Genomic DNA, 19,966 nt, shown 5'->3' on the forward strand with positions numbered 1-19,966 from the left:
TTGACCAATGTCATTTCGGGAGAGATCCTTTGCTGGTTTAAAAGAGTGTGAGTGCCGTTGACGGATCCAGACTGTCAGACACTTTGAATTCACGTGCATGGCATCAGGAGCTGACTAGCAAAAATACTAAAGTCAAAGTTTCTATACGCCGTCACAGAGAAAACACACTAGAGGAATTTTTATGTTTTTCCCCTTTCATTTTAGTGTTACTGTGTTTTTGTTGTAATGATACTGTTTGTCATTCGCAAACAGTGGGAGAATGTGTTGCTGTAAATAAATTACTGAACAAATTACTGCAAACAAATAAAATATATAAATAAATACAAATCATGGCCAAAGCTGTGATAGCATCCTTTACGGAGGAATTAGAGATGGTCCAGATGACCTTTCGTTCTTTAGGTTAAAGTTTAACTAATATAGACATACAAGTAAAAATAATCAAATATGAATTACAGATGTTGTATAAATAAAAATATTAGGAATCATATTTTTGTCAAGTGGATGGGGGCCTAAATGTCCAGAACCGGCCCTGAAAATAAGACAAAACAGAAACTAACTAACTAACTAAAAAAAAAAAATATTATATATATATATATATATATATCTAACTAACTAACTAAAAAAAAAAATATAATATATATATATATATATATAGTGTATGTTTGTGTGTGTGTGTGTGTGTGTGAGACTGTATCTGTATAAAAACTTGTAAAGATATTAACCTATATCTAATAGGTTAAATTAATTAACCTATAATTAATATTAACTGATCTTAAAAAAAAAATCACATTATTTTCATCTGAATATTCTATTTAACTCATAAAGATGTTATGTCAAATGTATTGAAAGTATATAATTCACGTGGGTAAATATTCCAGAGTAAGTGTGATAAAATAAGTGCTTGTAGTGTTGCCAGATCAGAAGATGCTGAAGACGTCTGGACACCGACACACACTGCCATCAGTTCCTCTCTCTCACAGGAGAGAATCGAGCCTGAGCTCTGAGACGGTCGAGCCTCTAACCTTTGGCTGAACCGCCGGGATCCTGGAGCTTCTCAGACCGCAGGAAGAAAGAGAGCATTCTTCTCCTCATACACTAACCCTGCTGTCTGACTCTCCATACTCTATAACCCTGCTGTCTGACAGATCCTCAGCTCAGAACAGTTCACAGCAGTAACACACATCAAGTGCCTTTACCAGTGTCTTTAAGAACACTCTGAGAATATGCCATGGGCTTCTTCCCTCTCTCTTCTTCCAGTGCTTTCTGTCTGCCGGTCAAAAAACATTAATTGTATGAATAACGCATAACATTCTCTGTCACACTGAAGGTCTAAAGGAGCCTCAAACTAGATTTTGAACATGGACAATAAATAAATGCATCGTGATTCATGGATCAATTCCATTTCTTTCTGAATGCATCACGCTTTTCTCTCGAATCGATTCTGAGCTTAGTTTTTAACAGCAGATTGTGCTCTAGGCTAGTTTTTAACCACACACTCAAATGCTCACGAAGAACAACACTTGGCTGTTGTACTTGCACCTCAGAACGCTTTTATGACGCGAGATTAATGTAAACATCCCACTGCAAACAACCTTTTCAAGCTTAATGAATGATTATTTTATGGAAGATTCAAGAGGTGTGTGTAAAGCATTGGAAGCCAGCAGATTACGGCTGTTTCTAGAGCACGCAGTGCCATCAGCTGTTAAAAACTAAGCTCAGAATCGATTCAAGTGAGAATCACGATGCATTCGGAAAAAATTGGAATCAATCCAGAATAATTTCTCGATTCATGATGCATCGATTTATTGTTATTTTCCTTCGAGTTTTCAGTGTACAGACGACACCATTGTCAAAACAATCCCCATTCACATGGATCCGCGAAAACAACTAAAAATGCTGTATTCTGCTGCCAGGCCAGTAGATGGCGATGATACACTATAGACTAAACACGGTATATGCATGTGCATGACGTCATCATCTTCAGAGTTTCGAGTTTCTGTTGTTTACATGAAGACCGTTTTCAAAAACTTGCACTTTGAAATGCGTTTTCAAAAGTTTGTGTTTTCAGGAGCCCAAAACACCGTTGTGTAAATGAAAGGCCAAAGCGCATAAAAAGTTTTACATTTTTAAAAACGGTGTTGTGTAAACAGACAGTATCGATCTTCTGTTGGTCACATGTGCTGTAACACTCAGCTCAATCGGTTGAGTTACAAGAGTTAAAAGTCCGTTTGCACCATACCCTAAAACAGTCCATAAGAATCCTGGCGTGTTGCTAGTCCCAAAGTGAATGTGAGATTTGTCCACCGGTGTATATACAAAGTCCACGGAGGTGATGATCCAAATTGTGCTGGAAAGGAAAGTCCACAAAGGTAACTCCACATCCAGTTTGCTGGTGATCGCCCTTTGGTCGTAGTGTGAGCAACAACCATGTTTCCATGCCATGCTGCCTCCTTTATGCTGTCTATTTCCTGTTTCCTGTCATGTGATCACTCACATGACAGGCAGACCTATAATCATTTAAAGACATAAACACATAAAACAGATAAGAGGAAACAAAACTTGACTAAAATGACTAAGACAACATGTAAACCTAATTAAAACATTATAACTCTAATAAAGTCAGTCAGTTGGATTATTGTCTGATGGCCAGGACTGCACATGAATGAATGATGCCCATTTTCTGATCTCACAATACCTCCTCATGAAAACTGTACAGTAATTAAGTGTAGCTGGAAGCATGATAATTGCTTGAAGTAGCAGACTTGATGATGGTGTTTAGACTCGATGTGGTTTTCCTTTCAGATTGCTGGTTTACGAAAATGGTCTTGAGATCACCATGGTAACAGGTTGGGTCTGTTTCTGAGGGTTTGCTTTGGTGCTGTTGGTCATTTTCATTGAAGGTAATTCTCACTTTCACTGAGGCTGGCGTTTCTGTTTCCATTCAATTCTGTGTCAAGTATCACATCTTATAGAGAACGTTTGAGTAATTCGTATCGGGGGCTTGTTTATTTCATGATAATGACTTTACATCATCCAGTTTGTTATATGGCTACTGAATAAATAAATTGAGATGAAGTTGAAGTGATTGTATAATGTGAGAAGAGAGGGAGTGAAAGAGAGATGAAACTAGTGGTCATTACACAAAAATAACACTCAGTGCCTCGAGTCATAATCAAATATTCTAGAGAATCATGTAATAATCTTTAATAATAAAAATAAAAGTATTCTCTTTAATGTATGGTGAAATTCTAAGAAAATTAGCTTATTTTTTTTTTTACAAAAAAGGCTGTGTAAATGCTATAGTAAAAACATGTTTACTGTAAGTGATTTTATTATATATAGTAAAAATTGTAAAATCATTGCAAAACTAAGTTTAATATTGCATTGTCATTAAAAAAACAAACATTTTTGCAAGTAAAAATAACTATGAATTACTACATAATTAATGGAGAAACAGTAGATGAGCAATCCAAATGAGAGAACAGGCACATAAACAACATACAGGAATGCTCAGAATTGAAGCAGAAGCCAACACGACTTCACATCGTTGGCTAATGACAACCAGCTGTTTTCAATGATGAGTCCGAGCAGAGGATTGTGGGATATGGAGTCCTAGAACCAGGCAGAGGTCAGAATCTAGGGAAGTGGATGTGTGATTTTTTTATTTATTTATTTATTTATTTTTTTCTCAAACCCCAAATTTCATTGGCTAAGGTGAAGGGTGGAGCTGGAGATCAGTGTTTGGTGTAGGCTGTCAACAGTGTGATTGGCTTGACCAATGAAATCTTCAGAATCGGCTGCTGGGTGGAGTTTGTGCTGAACTGGTTTGGGGAAACAGGAGAGGCAGTGAGTTTGACATTCCTTCAAATCACATTCAGTTTTATTTAAATATTTTTTCCCCCTATTCAAGTAGAAGAATTTATTTTCCTTATTCTTCTCTTTTCTATTCCATTATTTTAGTTGTTTGTCGCTCTAATGGTCATTATTCATAGAAGTGCTAGTTTTTATCAAGTTTAATTCATCATGTGGCAAAGCAGATTGTATTTGCCAGTGGTTTGGTACAGTATATTAACATTACATCACTTATATGTTCAGTTATAAACTGTAAAACCTCCACCGAAACATCATCATCATTTTACAGTCGTCACCTTCAGGTTTGGAGAGAGACGCTTCACTCAAACATCTCCTGCTGTTCAGATCATCATCAGCTTGCTGTTCTTCTCATGAGAAAATCTCTGCCTTGTTTTTGCTGTAGTAACTTTTCTGTGTTGTGCCATACTGGATTCCTCCTGTTGAGCACAACAAAGCGGGGGAAGTGGTAAACTTGGACATGGATGCGTGAGAATGGGCTGTTGTTATGTCATTAAAGCGTCCGACGGGAGCAGAGCCACAGAAAAAAGGAAACATCTTTTGATTGTTTAGGGAAACAATGCGGACGCGCACTGGGACGCATTCCGCGCGCAGCAGCATTCCAGCGACTGATGGAGCGGCCCGGGGCGACCTGCGCCGCGCTTTCCATTGTGAAGTAATGCCATGTGTCTGCCAGAAGCTACTGTGTGTACGGGTTCATGCTGATGCTCTACACCACAAACAGCTGTTCTTATGATGGACAGCTCTCTCGTAAATATTCTTTATATGTGTTCGGTTGAATGGTTTATCAGGCACACTAAATGTTCCAAATCTTCCACAGACCTATAAAATACTGCTGGCCAGTTCTAGAGGGTTTTTATTAATGTTCCCAAATTTGTTTAAGGGTTTCAGAGTTTGGACTGGACAGGGTCAGAATGGGTTTCTTAGGTAGTTCCATGGTATCAAGAGTGAAGGTACCAGACAGTAGATCAAACAGTTTTCATGGTATTTCAGCACTTCACAAATGCCCTATAATCACTTGAGTTTAACCTGACTCTGTAACTCGAATTCAGTCCTCCAAATGTCCATCAGTAAGGCCTGTTCTGTGTTTGTTATGAATACAATTCATAGCTGAAAATGCAGATTCACACATGTAAGTTGAACCAAAAAGACAGGCAGCTGTGCACATATGAATGCATTTCTCTGGGTCAACAAGTTTTCTAAAGTCTGTTGCCCCCTGATGGGCTTTGAGGTTAATGTCAGTTTGCAGAGGGAGAGACTCCATCTCAAGCTCACTAGGAACCAGGTTAAATATGCATCACTTAGTTTCTCAGAAATGTGTAAAATGTCCACTTGCATGAGAGGATTTGCAGTGAAGGACACACATGGTTCCAGCTTATCAAAGTCACTGAATCTGTCCTCAGATTTTTGTCCAAGCCTGTTCAAGAGTTCAAAGTACTGATGTAATGCCCTGTCAAAGACCTCAGATGCAGAAGCATCGACTGCATGGATGGAAAGTGAGGCAATTTCTTCCTCTGTAAATACGGCTGATTTTGGCTTTGAATGCTTTTACAGCACTGATCATGTCACTGATTGTCTTCACAGTTCAAATGATTCAGTTTCCCAGTGATGTGAGTTAGGAAGAAAAGATCCAGTAGTCATCAGTTGTTACCAGCTTTTCAAATGGCACGTTCTTGTCCATTAAGTACTTCTTCACCGCATTATAAATATCAACACTCCTCATTGTTGTCTTGAAGGGGAATTACTGTCAGAAATTCCTCTTTCACGTAAAACCATTCTGATGAAAACCATGAGCTGCTCCACAGACTCGTCACACTGGATGGAGAACCATCCGTCAAGTCTTTCTCCAGCTGCTCCATTACGTTCGCTGACAGCCATGACTCCTCTTGTTATTGTATTATCTGCGAGTTGAACATCGGAGAGTGCGGACATTATTTCATTTCCACTCTTGTGCTCTTTAAACAGAGAGTTTGCTATCACAGTCATTGCTCCCTTGACATCCCAGAATGTTTTTTTGTGTTTCGTCCAAAAATTAGCAACTCAAAATGAAGCTTCAGTTGCAGCTTGTGACTTTTTTTTGCTGCCTGCTAACTTTTTCTTTCCTCAGTAATGCACTGGTTGGATAAGGCCACTGAAGGTCTCTTGGGTTGTGGTGAAATGTCTCTCCACACTGCGTCTCTTGGCTACCGCTCCACAGATGAGGCGTACAGCTTGATCTTTGACATTTGTGAGGAGGAATTCTGTCTCCCACTTCTCCTTAAAGTCTCGTTTTAGCATGACCTGGTGCATTATCATCCATGATTAATCTTTTCTGTTGTTGTTGTTGTTGTTATAGTTGAATTCACCTTATTTATGCCGTCAGACTGCCACCAACTCACAGAATAGCCTACAAGAAGCATAGCGTACCTCAACGTACATTGATACACACAAACTTCTAAATATTTAAAGTCCCTCTGTGGTGAAAATCCAGCTTTTAATGTTGTTTATGTGTCTATATGGTGTTTTTAATATGCTTTAAGTCAAACCATGTGTAAATTCATAAGTCGACAGCATTGCTGAGTATTTTCTCCTTAAAACTGCAGTGAACCAAAGACAGTCTCAAAAATACAGTTTGAAACCAATACGGGCTGCGTTTCCCGAAAGCATCGTTATCCAACTATGGTCGCAAGCTCCGTCGTTATCAGCAGTTCAACGAGTCTGTTTCCCGAAAACATAGTTCAAACAAACATTCGCAAACAGCATCGCAGAGTTGTGTAGTTGGACCGACAGATCTCGACCTGTGGTTAGAAGAAGAATTTCTTGTTTGCATGACATGTGGACTCCTTAAATCCTTATCTTGAGCAAAATAAGAAAGCTGACATTCAGTGCAATCTATATCTTTTATTTAGAATACATACAAATGTAATTTACGTCTTTTAGTTTGTCAAGAGATTTAAAGCACTGTTTTTGAAGAGTGCGCATGTGCGAATGAGCTCTAGTGTGTAAGAACGAGCCTATGATTGAATCTGGAAATAAAGCAAAATAACTGAGAAAAATTTGAAATATTCCTCAGATGTTATATACGTAATTTATACCAAATTATCTAGCATTAATTCGATCTCAAACAGATTCATTAAAAGAAGTTATTACTCCACCACCTGCGTGACATCATTAACCAACGCAGTTGAACGACCAATTGGCAATAATATTGTTTCGGGAAACAGTCGTGACTAGCTAGTTGATTTCTTCAACGATGCATCGTACTATGATAGTGAAGCAGCGAGTTACGGCGATGTACGGGAAACACACACCTGGTCAACGTGTGATCGTCAACGTGTGGATCTCTGAGCTGAGTGAGTGAGTGGAGGCGGGGCTCATTTGCATATTCATAGAACCGCGTATACTAAATGAGGCCAGGGTGTCGAGTTACATTCAAGATATTTTAAGGCATGGAGACATTTTTTCAAGGAAAAAAACTTTTAAATATGTAATTTTGGTGATCAGAGATGAGTTTAAAGGGATATAATTATTAACTACAGTGGGACTTTAAATTGATTGTTATCAGAATTGATGGTATCACCACATTTTTTTTTATTTCAGTACAGAATTGGTCCCGAAGCACCGGTACTTTTGACTACCTACGAACAGGTATCAATATACAAGCCAACACTTCTGTTGAAGCCAATCAGGCCAGATAATGTTTAAATGGAAAATACAGTGATGTATTTTTTTTGGCCGAGCCGGTATATAATGGTCTATCGTCTGCTCTAGTAACTTTGCTAAATGAAATGATTGGTATTTGAATGTCTAATAAACATTTTATTCCACATACCTCACAAACTTTGGCAAATCTGCATTTAGATCTTGTGAAGTGTTCATTTGTATTCAGTATAAATACATTTGTAGAGTCCAGCTGTTACTGGACCAGCTTTACATTAGGGCTGTATACCTTGGAGAACCTGGCGATACGATACATACCTCGATACACAGGTCACGATTCGATACGTACCTTGATACAGAGCTGTCTCGATACGATTTGATACAATGTGACACGATTCGATACGATTCAATAAAAATACATGGGCCAGAGCCAATTAGTTCATGCTGAACACATTTACTCAACAAAAATTTATTAAAGACAAAAGTGCATTATAACAAAGTGCATTTTGCTTAAATATTTGCAACTTTAAGTGCTCTGATTAATTGTACACAAATTGTATTAATCTGGAAATTACCACAAGTCAACATTTAACTTTCCAAGGGTACAGTCTGAGCTCACACAAGCACAAAATCTTCTTATTATTCTTATTCTTATTATTAACTTCTTATTAAATCTTAAAAAAGGTGGATATCCGTCTAACACGTCCCAATAAACGAGCGACAGCAGGAAGCTTCAATGCACGCTGCGAGGCAAGGTTTAAAGTGTGAGCGAAGCACCTGAAATGCAACATACCGGCAAGCTCCGCTGCGACGCTCATATTTGCGGCGTTGTCAGTCACAATAGCTGGGTCTTTGGATACGAGGTCCCACTCCTCCAGCGCCGCTTTCAATAACTCTGCAATGTTTGACCCCGCATGGCTCGCGTTTGTAAAACGTGCGACATCAGTTCCCACTCCTCGTTAACGTAATGGGAAGTGATTGTAACAAAAGCTTGTAATAAAATCTTCGACATTTTCCATGAGTTTTTTGAAACTCGCGGGCGCCGCCGCGCCGCCTAATGGCTGGGCGGAGTATCGATACTAAGGGCTAGAATATCGATACTGTATCTTTTTTTATTATATCGGTATGTATCTAAGAATCGATATTTTGAGCACACCCCTACTTTACATCCTTGATCTCGAATGATGCTGCATTACATTCATGTCATAATCATGGTGTCATGATCATTTAGCATTACCTGGTCTTTATGAGACCAGTGCACACACACTCACACTGATCCTCTCCTTCTGCTCATACGTGTCTGTGGATGATTCTGTACAGTATGAATCAGCAGAAGAGAAATGACTGAGACTACAGTGTGTTTAATCTTGGCCAGTGTCATTTTTACTAAATTAATTTGGCATTATTTAATTCATGTAAAGAAGTGCAACAAATGCAACAAAAATATTTATTTTTATAAAGAGAATATCAATATAATAAAATAATTTCAGATATAATGTTTCCCTCATTCCACAATCAGAGACTTTTATTTTCACACATGTGGTTTGTTGTTCTTCTTCTATTCACGGTTCCTGAACGACTGTAGTGGACACAGACACTGCTTAAGTATAGTGTAATTTTAGCTTTGTTTGTTGGGAAAAGCATAACAAATTATATATGCCAGAAACTTGTATTTCGTGGAAACTGCTATTGTGGTGTCTTTGTCTTTTCCTCAGATCCGAGGCTCAAGTGTGTGACTCCAGCTAATCTCCTGTCAAGTTGTTCTTTCTGGACTATAAAAGCGTTTAGTAGATCTCAGCTATTTTGAGAAGGATTGTAAAGTGCACTTAAATAAATGAGCTGCTTTATTATGTAATAATTCTAGCACTATATAAACTGTGTATGTGTAACCTGCTTACGGTGCCTCTGCGGGAGGAAAACACGAGCGGCACACAAGGTAAATCCCACATGTCATCAATAATTAGCATGACACTCGCCTGAGAAAGAGATTTTAGCCGGAATGACGGCCGCTTACTCCAAGCCTGTTAGAGAGAGAGAGCGGGACTATTTTTCTCTCTCTATCGTCTCTCTCTCTCTCTCTCTCTCTCTCTCTCCTCTCTCATCTCTCTCTCTCTCCTCTCTCTCTCTCTCTCTCTCTCTCTGCTCTCTCTCTCTCTCTCTCTCTGACTCTCTCTCTGACCTCTCTCTCTGACACTCTCTGCTCTCTCTCTCTCTCTCTCTCTCTCTCTCTATCTCTCTCTGCTCCTCTGCTCTCTCTCTCTCTCTCTCTCTCTGACTCTCTCTCTGACACTCTCTCTCTGACTCTCTCTCTGACACTCTCTGCTCTCCTCTCTCTCTCTCTCTCTCTCTCTCTCTCTCTCTCTCTCTCTCTCTCTCTCTCTTCTCTCTCTCTCTCTCTCTGCTCTCTCTCTCTCTCTCTCTCTCTGACTCTCTCTCTGACTCTCTCTCTGACACTCTCTGCTCTCTCTCTCTCTCTCTCTCTCTCTCTCTCTCTCTCTCTGCTCTCTCTCTCTCTCTCTCTCTCTCTGACTCTCTCTCTGACACTCTCTCTCTGACTCTCTCTCCTGACACTCTCTGCTCTCTCTCTCTCTCTCTCTCTCTCTCTCTCTCTCTCTCTCTGACTCTCTCTCTGACACTCTCTCTCTCTCTCTCTCTCTCTCTGACTCTCTCTCTGACACTCTCTCTTCTCTCTCTCTCTCTCTCTCTCTGACTCTCTCTCTGACACTCTCTCTCTCTCTCTCTCGCTCTCTGAAATAAGCAGTGGAATAAGCTTTGATTTGCGCTGTGTCGTAGAAGGTCATTTCCTGTTGTGTTGTTGATTTCTATCTTGAATTTCCTCTATTGTAATGCCAGAGTCTTCTCTGAGAAACGCTGGTATAAACACTGAAAACTGCACACCCGTGCTTTTGACTGCTGTGTGATAAACACGTTGTGTGTGTGTGTTGCAGGCGGTGACCGGCAGGAGTTTCTCTGACAAGGACTTCAGAGCTGGACCTCGACAACGGCATCTTACTGTGCGAGTGAGTAACTCTCTCAAAACACACACACACACACACACACACACACACACACACACACACACACACACACACACACACACACACACACACACACACACACACACACACACACACACACACACACACACACACACACACATACATTTAAAGGGGCAGTGTTTAATTCTGTCATCATTTACTTACCTTTTCATATGTTTGTGAATGGTTTTTAATGCTAATTTTTAAATGTGTCTTCTGGAGTTTGTCTTGTTCTGGCAGATGTGGTTTTCTTTAGCAGGAACACTGGCCTGTCCTGAGAGTTCGATCCTCCGTCATCTGAGAGACACAGTACAGTAAACATGACTGTCTTCAGCTCTGACAGCTTTAATCAGAACTAGTCTTATAAGTTCTGGACTTTAGACATGTTTAAGGCCGGTTCTGGAGTTGTTCCTTTGGTTTGAGATGATTAGTACAGTAGGTGTGGGATCTGATCCCTTCTCACTACCCAGAGGAATATTCACTCCCACTTTATATCCGGTGTCTTGTTGTATTGTGAAACACTAGTGCTGGTATTGAGGTGGATACGGGATTATTATAATTTCACTCAGAAATGAAAATTCAGTGAAGGACTTTGAGGTCTAATGATGTTTGACCCCAACGCAGAAGAAACCAGTCATACAGGTCTGGAATGAGTAAATGATGACAGAAGTTTTGGGGAACTACCCCTTTAAGTAATATCTTTTGATATAATATATTAAAATGTATGGTGCTGTCCTAAACTTATTTACGAGCATTGAAATAGACGCAAATGTTAAAAATAAAAGCTGTAAACCGAATGTGGACCGCATATAATCTGCTCTGTCTTGGTATGTTTGAGTTCATATTGATCTAAATTTTTTTTCTGGCCAAATCCAGTCACTGTTTGAGACATCGTTGAGTCGTTGTTGAGATCTCCAGGAGTCACATGTGTGAACACTGGCTCTTTTTCTCAGGGCGAAGCTGCAGGAGACGTCTCATTTCATATGTGTAGTCTTGTTTGAGTAGAGCAGAAGCTTTGAAAGCTTTCATCAGCGTCGGTTTCCATTAGACTAATTGTTAACAGAAGTGTTTGTGTTGGGAGTTTTAGCTCAACACTGCTTCTCATTAACAAATATGTACATACAGACAATCCCCTTTCCATAAACACACACGATACCTCGCATTGTTCTTAATGCTGAAGATCTGCTCGCTCAGACAGGAAAGATCAGTCTGACTGACATGAAAATCAAATCAACCAATCACAGTTAGACACTTCAGGACAGGTGGATCTGAAACACAACTGGATCCAGCTTACAAGCTCATGGTGTTTTCTTGAGCTGTCAAGAAGCTGATCTTCTGAGGAACTCTTGTGAGGACAGTTTCCCATCACATTTGCATTGTCTCACACAGGAAAAACAAGTAATAAACATCTTAGCCTGTGAACAGCAGTGGAGAAAATGAGCTTCTCCAGCACAGAGACACACGGATAACATTCTGATATCATTTCTCGTAGAGCTTTGCATTTCCCCCCACCATATCCAGCAGATCTTCATTTGATGACATGTATGACACTAACAAGAGCTGGATATACAGATGTTTCCACACTAAAGCACACGCCATCATCTCTCATCCCCTCAGCCTCACAGTCGGACCGTTTTCTAGATTCAATCGCGTTGTCAAAACTATCCCTGTACACTCGGATCTGTGACAGCGGCTGTAAGCGCTGTATTCTGCTGTCAGGCCAGTAGATGGAGATGTCACCTGTAAAGAAACACTACATGCCTATAGACTGAACACACATGTGCATGACATCACCGTTTCCACAAGTAGTTGTTTTATGCACGGATACGATGACGTCATCGCTTTCAAGAACTTGCACTCTGAAACACGTTTTCAAAAGTTTGCGTTTTCAGGCCCTCAAAATGCCGCTGTTGTGGAAATGAACGGCCAAAACGCATATAAAGTTCTCAGTTTTGACTTGAAAACGATGTCGTGTAAACCAGTGGTTATCAAACTTTTTAGCCAGCGACCCCTAAACTAACATTGACGAGAACTCGCGACCCACTACCACAGAATACACAAACCAGAGAGCTGCACGGGTCCGATTTTGTAAACCCGCACCCGCCCGTACCCGCAGTGCTTAAAACCGCATCCGACCCGTTTTCCGACAGCAGCACTAATTAAAATCCGCAACCCGACCCGACCCGCTTAAAATAGAACCGAGAACCGACCCGCACCCGAAATAAAATCAGTTTAGCCAATCACATTATAGACACACTTTTTTCACATTTTTATTGCCTTTGGCGGCTTGCCTTAACACAAGGACAACAGCCGAAGCTGTCAAAAAGCCGATAGCCTAAAAAGAACATGGCTAACGTTACCACAAAACAATGCAATTTCGTCTAGCACATCAGACAATTTCACACCACACATAGGCCTACTTAACAGTGTTAAATTAGACAATAACAACAGTGTAGGCTATGTGATACTTTTAAATGAAAGAAAAGTCCAGTTGTATGCGAATCCTAAACGCTATACATACACCGGCCGGCCTGTGCATTATGCTACTTAACTATACACAGCCTTACAATTAGGGCTGAGACGTGAAACTGTCCCGTTTATGAATCCAGTGCGAGGTGATTAGATCCTATTTGTGGTGTTTTAAATTGCTGTGTAAAAAAAGCACATCGTCCACTGTTGACGGTTTCAGCTGACTCCTCCGCTCTTGGATAACGTATCTAGCACAAGAGAAGTCTCGCTCACTTGCAGCGCTGGATGCAGGGATGGCGAGGATAGACCTCGCAATCTGGGCAATATTAGGGAAAAGGTGAGCATGGTCTTGCCACCATGACAAAATGTCAAAATGGTCATCTTTTGGCGATTTGTGATCGATGTAAGCAGCCACTTCGTCCTGATACTGCGGGCCCTCATCACTGGAATCTTCCACGTCAGATAAAGTGTCCGCCGACACTCGAACTCGCTTCTGCGGTGGGGGGTGGTGGCACTGCTCCTCAGGACTTCCACGCTTATCCTTAAGGTCTATAATAAATGTAAACAAATATTGTAGTGCAAAAAATTGTATGGACGTGACATTTGCAGTCAAAACTGCATTTTATGAATGAAAATAAAAATGCATTTAATACCAATATATGGAAACGTCTGTTTATATCTCCATACTCCCTTAATAAAGGAAAAATATCAGCCTACACATGCATTTTATATTTAATATGAGGGAAATACACAATGCCTACGTGACACAAAAAATCTGTAACTTTTAGGTGGCAAATCATTTTTCTTTCGGCCAAATCCCGCTCCGACATAAAAATTATATATAGGGTAGGCTACTGTAGGCTATTAGGCCTACGTGTGGTAGGCTAGTCATTAAAGAAAACATTTAGTTTCACAATTTTATATACATTTATATATTATTTCATCAATGTTGATTATATGAGAAGTGAAAAGCATAGTAGCCTAAGATCATAAGTTGTGCAATATGTCGGGAGACAGAGTGGGCAGACATTATTGACCACTTCATTAAGTTTCTTATTGTATAAAGCCTTTCTTTAAAGTGAATTTCGTTTTGTATTAATTTTATCTTAATTTTAATCAATGTTTTACAACCAATTGTCTGAATTTAAGAAATAAGAAATAATAGCAGGCATCAGGACACGCCAGAGCGCGGAGGCAACGGCGCATGAACTGGAAATTAACGAAACTCAGCGTATAAGCTACATGCCTCACAGACCACCTGAGAAATGTATAGAAAGCTTGAAATGTGTACTTTTAAACAAAACAATTCAAAACGAAAGAAAACAGACTGCTCTGTCTCCTGGCTATATTTGACATATTCAATAGCCTAATCATTAGGCTACTTTTGCCGTTTCTTTGTGACATTTTTCATGAACGCGTCATCACCTCTCAATAGTTAATGTTCTGGTGTGTCTCTACAATTTTGATCTAGATTATTTGTGTTTAAATACAGAACTATTACTCAAATGTATTGTTATTTGGTGTTCAGTTTATACAGGTTTTCAAATGTTATTTAATAAAAATATTATTTTTTTCCCCTGTGGCTGTATTTGCATTAATACTGACCTTTCACAAGGCGCCGCATCTCACTGTGCACGCTTGCCACTTCACTACTGTCAGCAAGTAGCTTCATACTTTTCAGTTTAGGATGCAGGAACATTGCAAGTCTGTGTAAATGATGAATTTCGAACTTGTCCTGGAGAATACTGAGGCATTTCTCCTTCAGCGAGGACATGGTCATGCTATCATTTGAAGAAGCTCGCAAGTGGCGTCTGATGCGCTCCTACCAAACAATGGTTAGATGGAGGGTCTGGGTTTTCGATGCCTCTAACGCTTTAGTGGCTTCCTTAAATCGCTCCAGGAATGCAACAAAGTCGGAGAGGACCTCTTCATCCAAATTTGTGAGGCGGTCAACTTCCCCTCGCTCTTCCAGAAGTGTGCGGATGTCTTCATATTGACTGCTGATAGACTCTAGCATTGTATGCAGGGAATTCCAACGTGTCTCTACAGAGTTTTTAAGAGTCTTTTTCAGGCGAGCCTGGAGGTTGGTCTGCTTGAAATATGTCACCAGTGACTTGGCCGAGTCAATCATTGCAGTTACTTCTTCCCCGTACATATCCTCCTGGGACGGTTTGAATGTAGTGTACAGGACAGTATTAAAAATATGGGCAGCGCAGCTCAATCTGGTCACTGTACGCAGGGCTGCAACAATATTTGCGCCCCTATCTGTCACATACACGAGTTTGGAGTAGAATTCATCAATGCCAAATTTACGCAATGCGCTGATGATGGCTGGTTTAATGTTGTCAGCCGTTTTACGCAGTGAACTGTCCCACTCAGAGGTACACAGCATTCGTTCGATAAGCTCCCACTTATTGTTAATGTAGTGCAGAGTAACACAAAGGTAGCCGGTTTTTCTGTAATCGTCAGTCCACATGTCCAAAGTAACAGCTCCATTACTCCCCTCCAACTGCATTTTAAGTTCTGGGATTAGTTTTTGGCGAATCTCCTCTGCATATTTGTTAACACCACGAGAAACCGTCGTAGGGTCAGGCAGTAGTTGTTTAACATCCACACGACCAGCCCGAGCACCAACATCTATCAACCCTTGTGCTAATGCAAAAAATCCCTCGCCGTGTACTGCATCAAAGGGTCTAATATCATTGCATACAAAGTTCACAGACAGCCTGGTTATGGTGTCCTTATCATCTCTACGAGGCACCTTCAGTTCTGTCCCCTTTGAAAGATACTGTTCGATAGAACAACTGGTGCTCGGTATGTTACTGCAGGTATCTGCGTGCTTCCTCAGCGACGAAGTTCCATATTTTCGGCTATCGAACACGAAAACTTTAAGGCAGGTTTTGCACGCAGCAAAGCCTTTCAAAATGTTGCTTTCTTCATCAGAGATGACCCCAAATTTCTCCCAAACACTGGACTTGAGTTTCGATGAAGTATTGTCGACAACTTTATAATCTCCTCTAGCTATTTTTTTTTTAAACTCCTCACTATCCATCTCGACGACTCATGCAGCAGTTTGAGTGGTTGTGATTTTTTAAAAGTGAATGTAACGTTAGGCCTAGAGACTCATGGGAGGGCGCGGGCTCAAATAAAAAAAAAAATATATATATTTGATCAACTTGAAATACAGGCATAGTTTTGTAGATGTGTTCCTAAAAATATGCATTTATTTTTACATTTGCACGTGACTGTTTTGAACCCGTGTTTAGACCCGCGTTTCCCCCGTGTCCGACCCGACCCGCACCCGTATCCGACACAGTTGGATATTTTTCACTCGTTTGACCAAAATTTGCGGGTCACCCGAACCCGTGCAGGACTCTGACACAAACAATAAACAAAAAAAGTTGTTTTAAATCCACATCCACTTCCTATGGAAGCTTGTTTCCACCACAGAATAAAAAATAAAAAAGGTAATTGCGACTTTATATCATTTATAACTTTATAACTCGCACTGCAAGTTTATATTTCACAATTATGAGAAAACAAGTCAGAATAGCGAGATGTAAACTCGCAATTTTTAGATTAAAAAAAAAAAAAAAAAAAAATCGCAATTATCTTTTTCAAATATTTTCTTACGTGGCGGAAACAAACTTCCATAATATTTACTGTATATAAATTTAGGCTTACCTTTCAGTGGGATGGGTGCACTTGTTTTTCGGTGCACAAAAGCGTAATCTGTGGCCTGATGTTGGATACGGCTACTCGCAGATCATCCTCAACATCAAGACGATGTATGTAACAGCGGAAAAAGTCTGCTCGCACAAATAAGTAGAGCCAAACGGAAGCAGTACATCCATTGCCACACCAGATAACTCTCTGTATTCTTCTGCTACTGCGATCCAAAATTCAGGCAGTGTGGAACTGGAAAATAAAGTTTTTAATGTTCGATCACTGGACAGCTCCAGCAAAGCATCTTCCAGTTTTGTGGGGAGATTAGTCCTAGTTTCAGTGAATGGTTGCCGTATCCAGTCATACAGTTCTGGTTGCGTCTCTTTTGGAAAATACTTATGGAATTGTTCCAAAAGGCCGTGGAGATGACCAGTGATGTGTGTTTTCAGGTTGCCGAGACTCAGTCCATTCTCCTCCAGATGTTCATCCAGTTCAGGAAACATCTCCACATTACCTTGTTCAACTCGCTCAGCCCATCTTTCCAGCTTTTTTACAAATGCATCAATTTTCTCATTCATTGTCAAGATGTTTGTGTTTGGACCTTGTAATGAAAGATTAAGCATGTTAAGCCTTTCGAATACACAGGCCAAATAAGCAAGTTTTGATAACCAATCTGGATCTGTCAGGTGGTGCGCGAATTCAGATTTAGATTCTTTCAACAACGAGTGCACTTCCTCACGCAGTTCGTAAAGCCGGCTGAGTGCCTTCCCGCGAGATAACCACCGGACTTCGGTATGAAACAGCAGCGCTTCGTGCTGCGAGCCCATCTCGTTGCAAAGGGTGGCTAGCAGTCTACTGGTTACTGGATGTGATTTTATGTGATTTACAATTTTGATTGCACCTTTGAGAACACTGTTAAGCTCACTATCAAGTGCTTTGCTAGCAAGAGACTCACGGTGAATTATGCAGTGCGTAAACTTAACATGAGGAGCCACTTCTAAAACCTTTGCCTTGAGTCCCTTGTTTTTACCTACCATTGCACCTGCACCATCAGTACATACGCCAACACAGCTATCCCATGAAAGTCGCATCTCTTTAGTCTGGTGTCCAGCTTGTTGAAAATGTCACTGCCGGTACAAGTCCCCTCCAGCACTGAGCAGAAAAGCATTTCCTCGTGCATTTTTCCATCAAATGTGTATCTGATGAATGCCAGCAACTGAGAAGAATTAGACACATCGGTAGATTCGTCGACCTGTAACGCATATTTCTTTCCATTTAACCTGTTAATCAATTGACTCTTAATGTCTTTTGAAATATCATGAATACGACGAGCTATCGTGTCATTCGACAATGGGACAGTCATAAGCTCACTTGCAATTTTCTCACCATGTATGGCCCGACACATAGCCACAGCTGCGGGCTTAATCAAGGTTTCCCCGATTGTGTGTGGCTTTTTGGACTGTGCTATCAGGTATGCCACCTCATAAGATGCCTTCAGAGCATTAGCAGTAATTTGGGTTTGTTGTGCGAGTGTGCGTTTTTGAATCTGTAATTCCTTCTCTTTTCTGCGAAAAAAGTCTATAGGTTTTTCAACACAAGCAGGGTGTCTTGTCTCCAAATGTCTCTGCATTTTTCCAGGCTTCATACTTTCATGGGCAAGCACTTCTGAACAGATTACACACTGAGGATGGTCCACATCGTTGACAGTAGAGCAAGTGAATCCATACTTTATGAATTCCTCTTGATATTTCCGACGTTTCCTACATTGGTCAGAAGGGGTCTTGCTCTTGTGTTTTGTAGAGGTACACGGTTCAGATGATTCAGGCAGACTGTCCACAATTTCCTCAACATTTTTAACCTTGCGAATTACAAATGTATCCATTCTTGCAGTTGCAGTTTCCACGTGCAGTTGCGTGCTGTATTGATAACTAGCGATCAGTCGCCGCACGGTGACGTCATATCTTAGAGTCACGAAATATTATTTAACATTTTTTTTAAACCTTCTAATCACTTCTGTCTTTAGAAATCAAAAAATATTTATTTGTAATCTTAATTTTTTAGTATTGAAAAATATTTATTGTAATCAGAAAATACAGAATTTTTTCAAACCAACTCGCGACCCCGGTCGCGACCCCAAGTTTGAGAACCACTGGTGTAAACGGCCCTTAAGCTTTTTTAACAACGGAGAATTTTGAGGTCACAGTATCCGAATCTGAACTCATTGGTCAAAAATAGATGTGTTTCCAGTCTTTTTTCAATATTACAACAATAGCTTATTCTGATGGTTATCACACTTCAGCTCTGATCTGACTCTATGCTGCCTCTGTTATATTAGAAAACAATGGAGGCTTCATAGAGAGGTGTGTGTGTGTGTGTGTGCTGAAGGTTAGGTCAGATGAAAAACGCTCCGGCCCAAATCCTCCTCAGGACATCAGCAAGTTGATGGACTCTAGAGTCACACACGGTTTTAATTCTGACGAGCTGCTCTCCAGTTAGTGATGTTTTCAGGTCAAGGCTACTATATAAGCATGATGTATGATCTTCAGCATTAATGTGTGTCCTCAGCGTGACTTCTGTGTGTCTGGCCCGTGAAAGCCCTCATGTCTGATTCCTTTCAGACGCTCCAGGTGTTTCCTTAAACATTTCTCCAGCGCGACACCAAAAACATACAAACTTCCTGAATGTTTTACTATAGAAAGGCGTTTATTTTGCTCTCCTTCCTGAAACTTGACAGCCATGTTACTGCACATTTAATGGTCTATCAGATCATGTTGTGTGTGTGTAGTCTTCAGTCCTTCGGGATCTTTACACTGTGGAGTTTAGTGTGCTTGTCTTCAGTCAGAGCCCCTAAACTGCACATTAGCTTTTTCAGCCCATACTCAGTAAAATAAACTGTGTTTTAATCTACATGAACAGTCTGATCATCTGTTGAGCACTTCACGTCTGTTGTTCTTCTCATGCACTGGTTGAACAGCCAATCAGAATGATTTCTGTCAACGACAGGCTTTGCCGCCAATTCAACACACTCAATCGCCCAAAAACCACAGATGCTGGTCCAACTGGTGCCAACAGAAACTAGGCCAACAGACGGCTGAAGGTCAGCATGCGTTTCATGGCCTTTACTCCAACAAGAATAATATTTAAGGGTCACATTATGACTTTATGCCAGTGGTCTCCAGCATGGAGCCTGTGAGTTTCCCGCTAAGCACATTAATAGCTCCAACTTTCCATTAGAGATCCGCTGTAAATCAGGGCTCCAGACGGTGACTAAATGGTATCATTTT

The 19,966-nt window shown here is 40.5% G+C and overlaps 1 protein-coding gene across 1 annotated transcript in view; it reads left to right on the top strand.

Annotated features, from left to right (window-relative positions):
- limch1b (LIM and calponin homology domains 1b) overlaps positions 1-19,966 on the top strand; it is a 153,693-nt gene that overhangs the window by 49,627 nt on the left and 84,100 nt on the right. Inside the window, 2 exon segments of the mRNA XM_082177648.1 lie at positions 10,458-10,502; positions 10,504-10,529. Coding sequence (XP_082033774.1) covers positions 10,458-10,502; positions 10,504-10,529 — 71 coding nt within the window.

This window comes from Leuciscus leuciscus (assembly GCF_965113295.1).
Source record: "Leuciscus leuciscus genome assembly, chromosome: 8".
NCBI classification, from domain to species: Eukaryota; Metazoa; Chordata; class Actinopteri; order Cypriniformes; family Leuciscidae; genus Leuciscus; species Leuciscus leuciscus.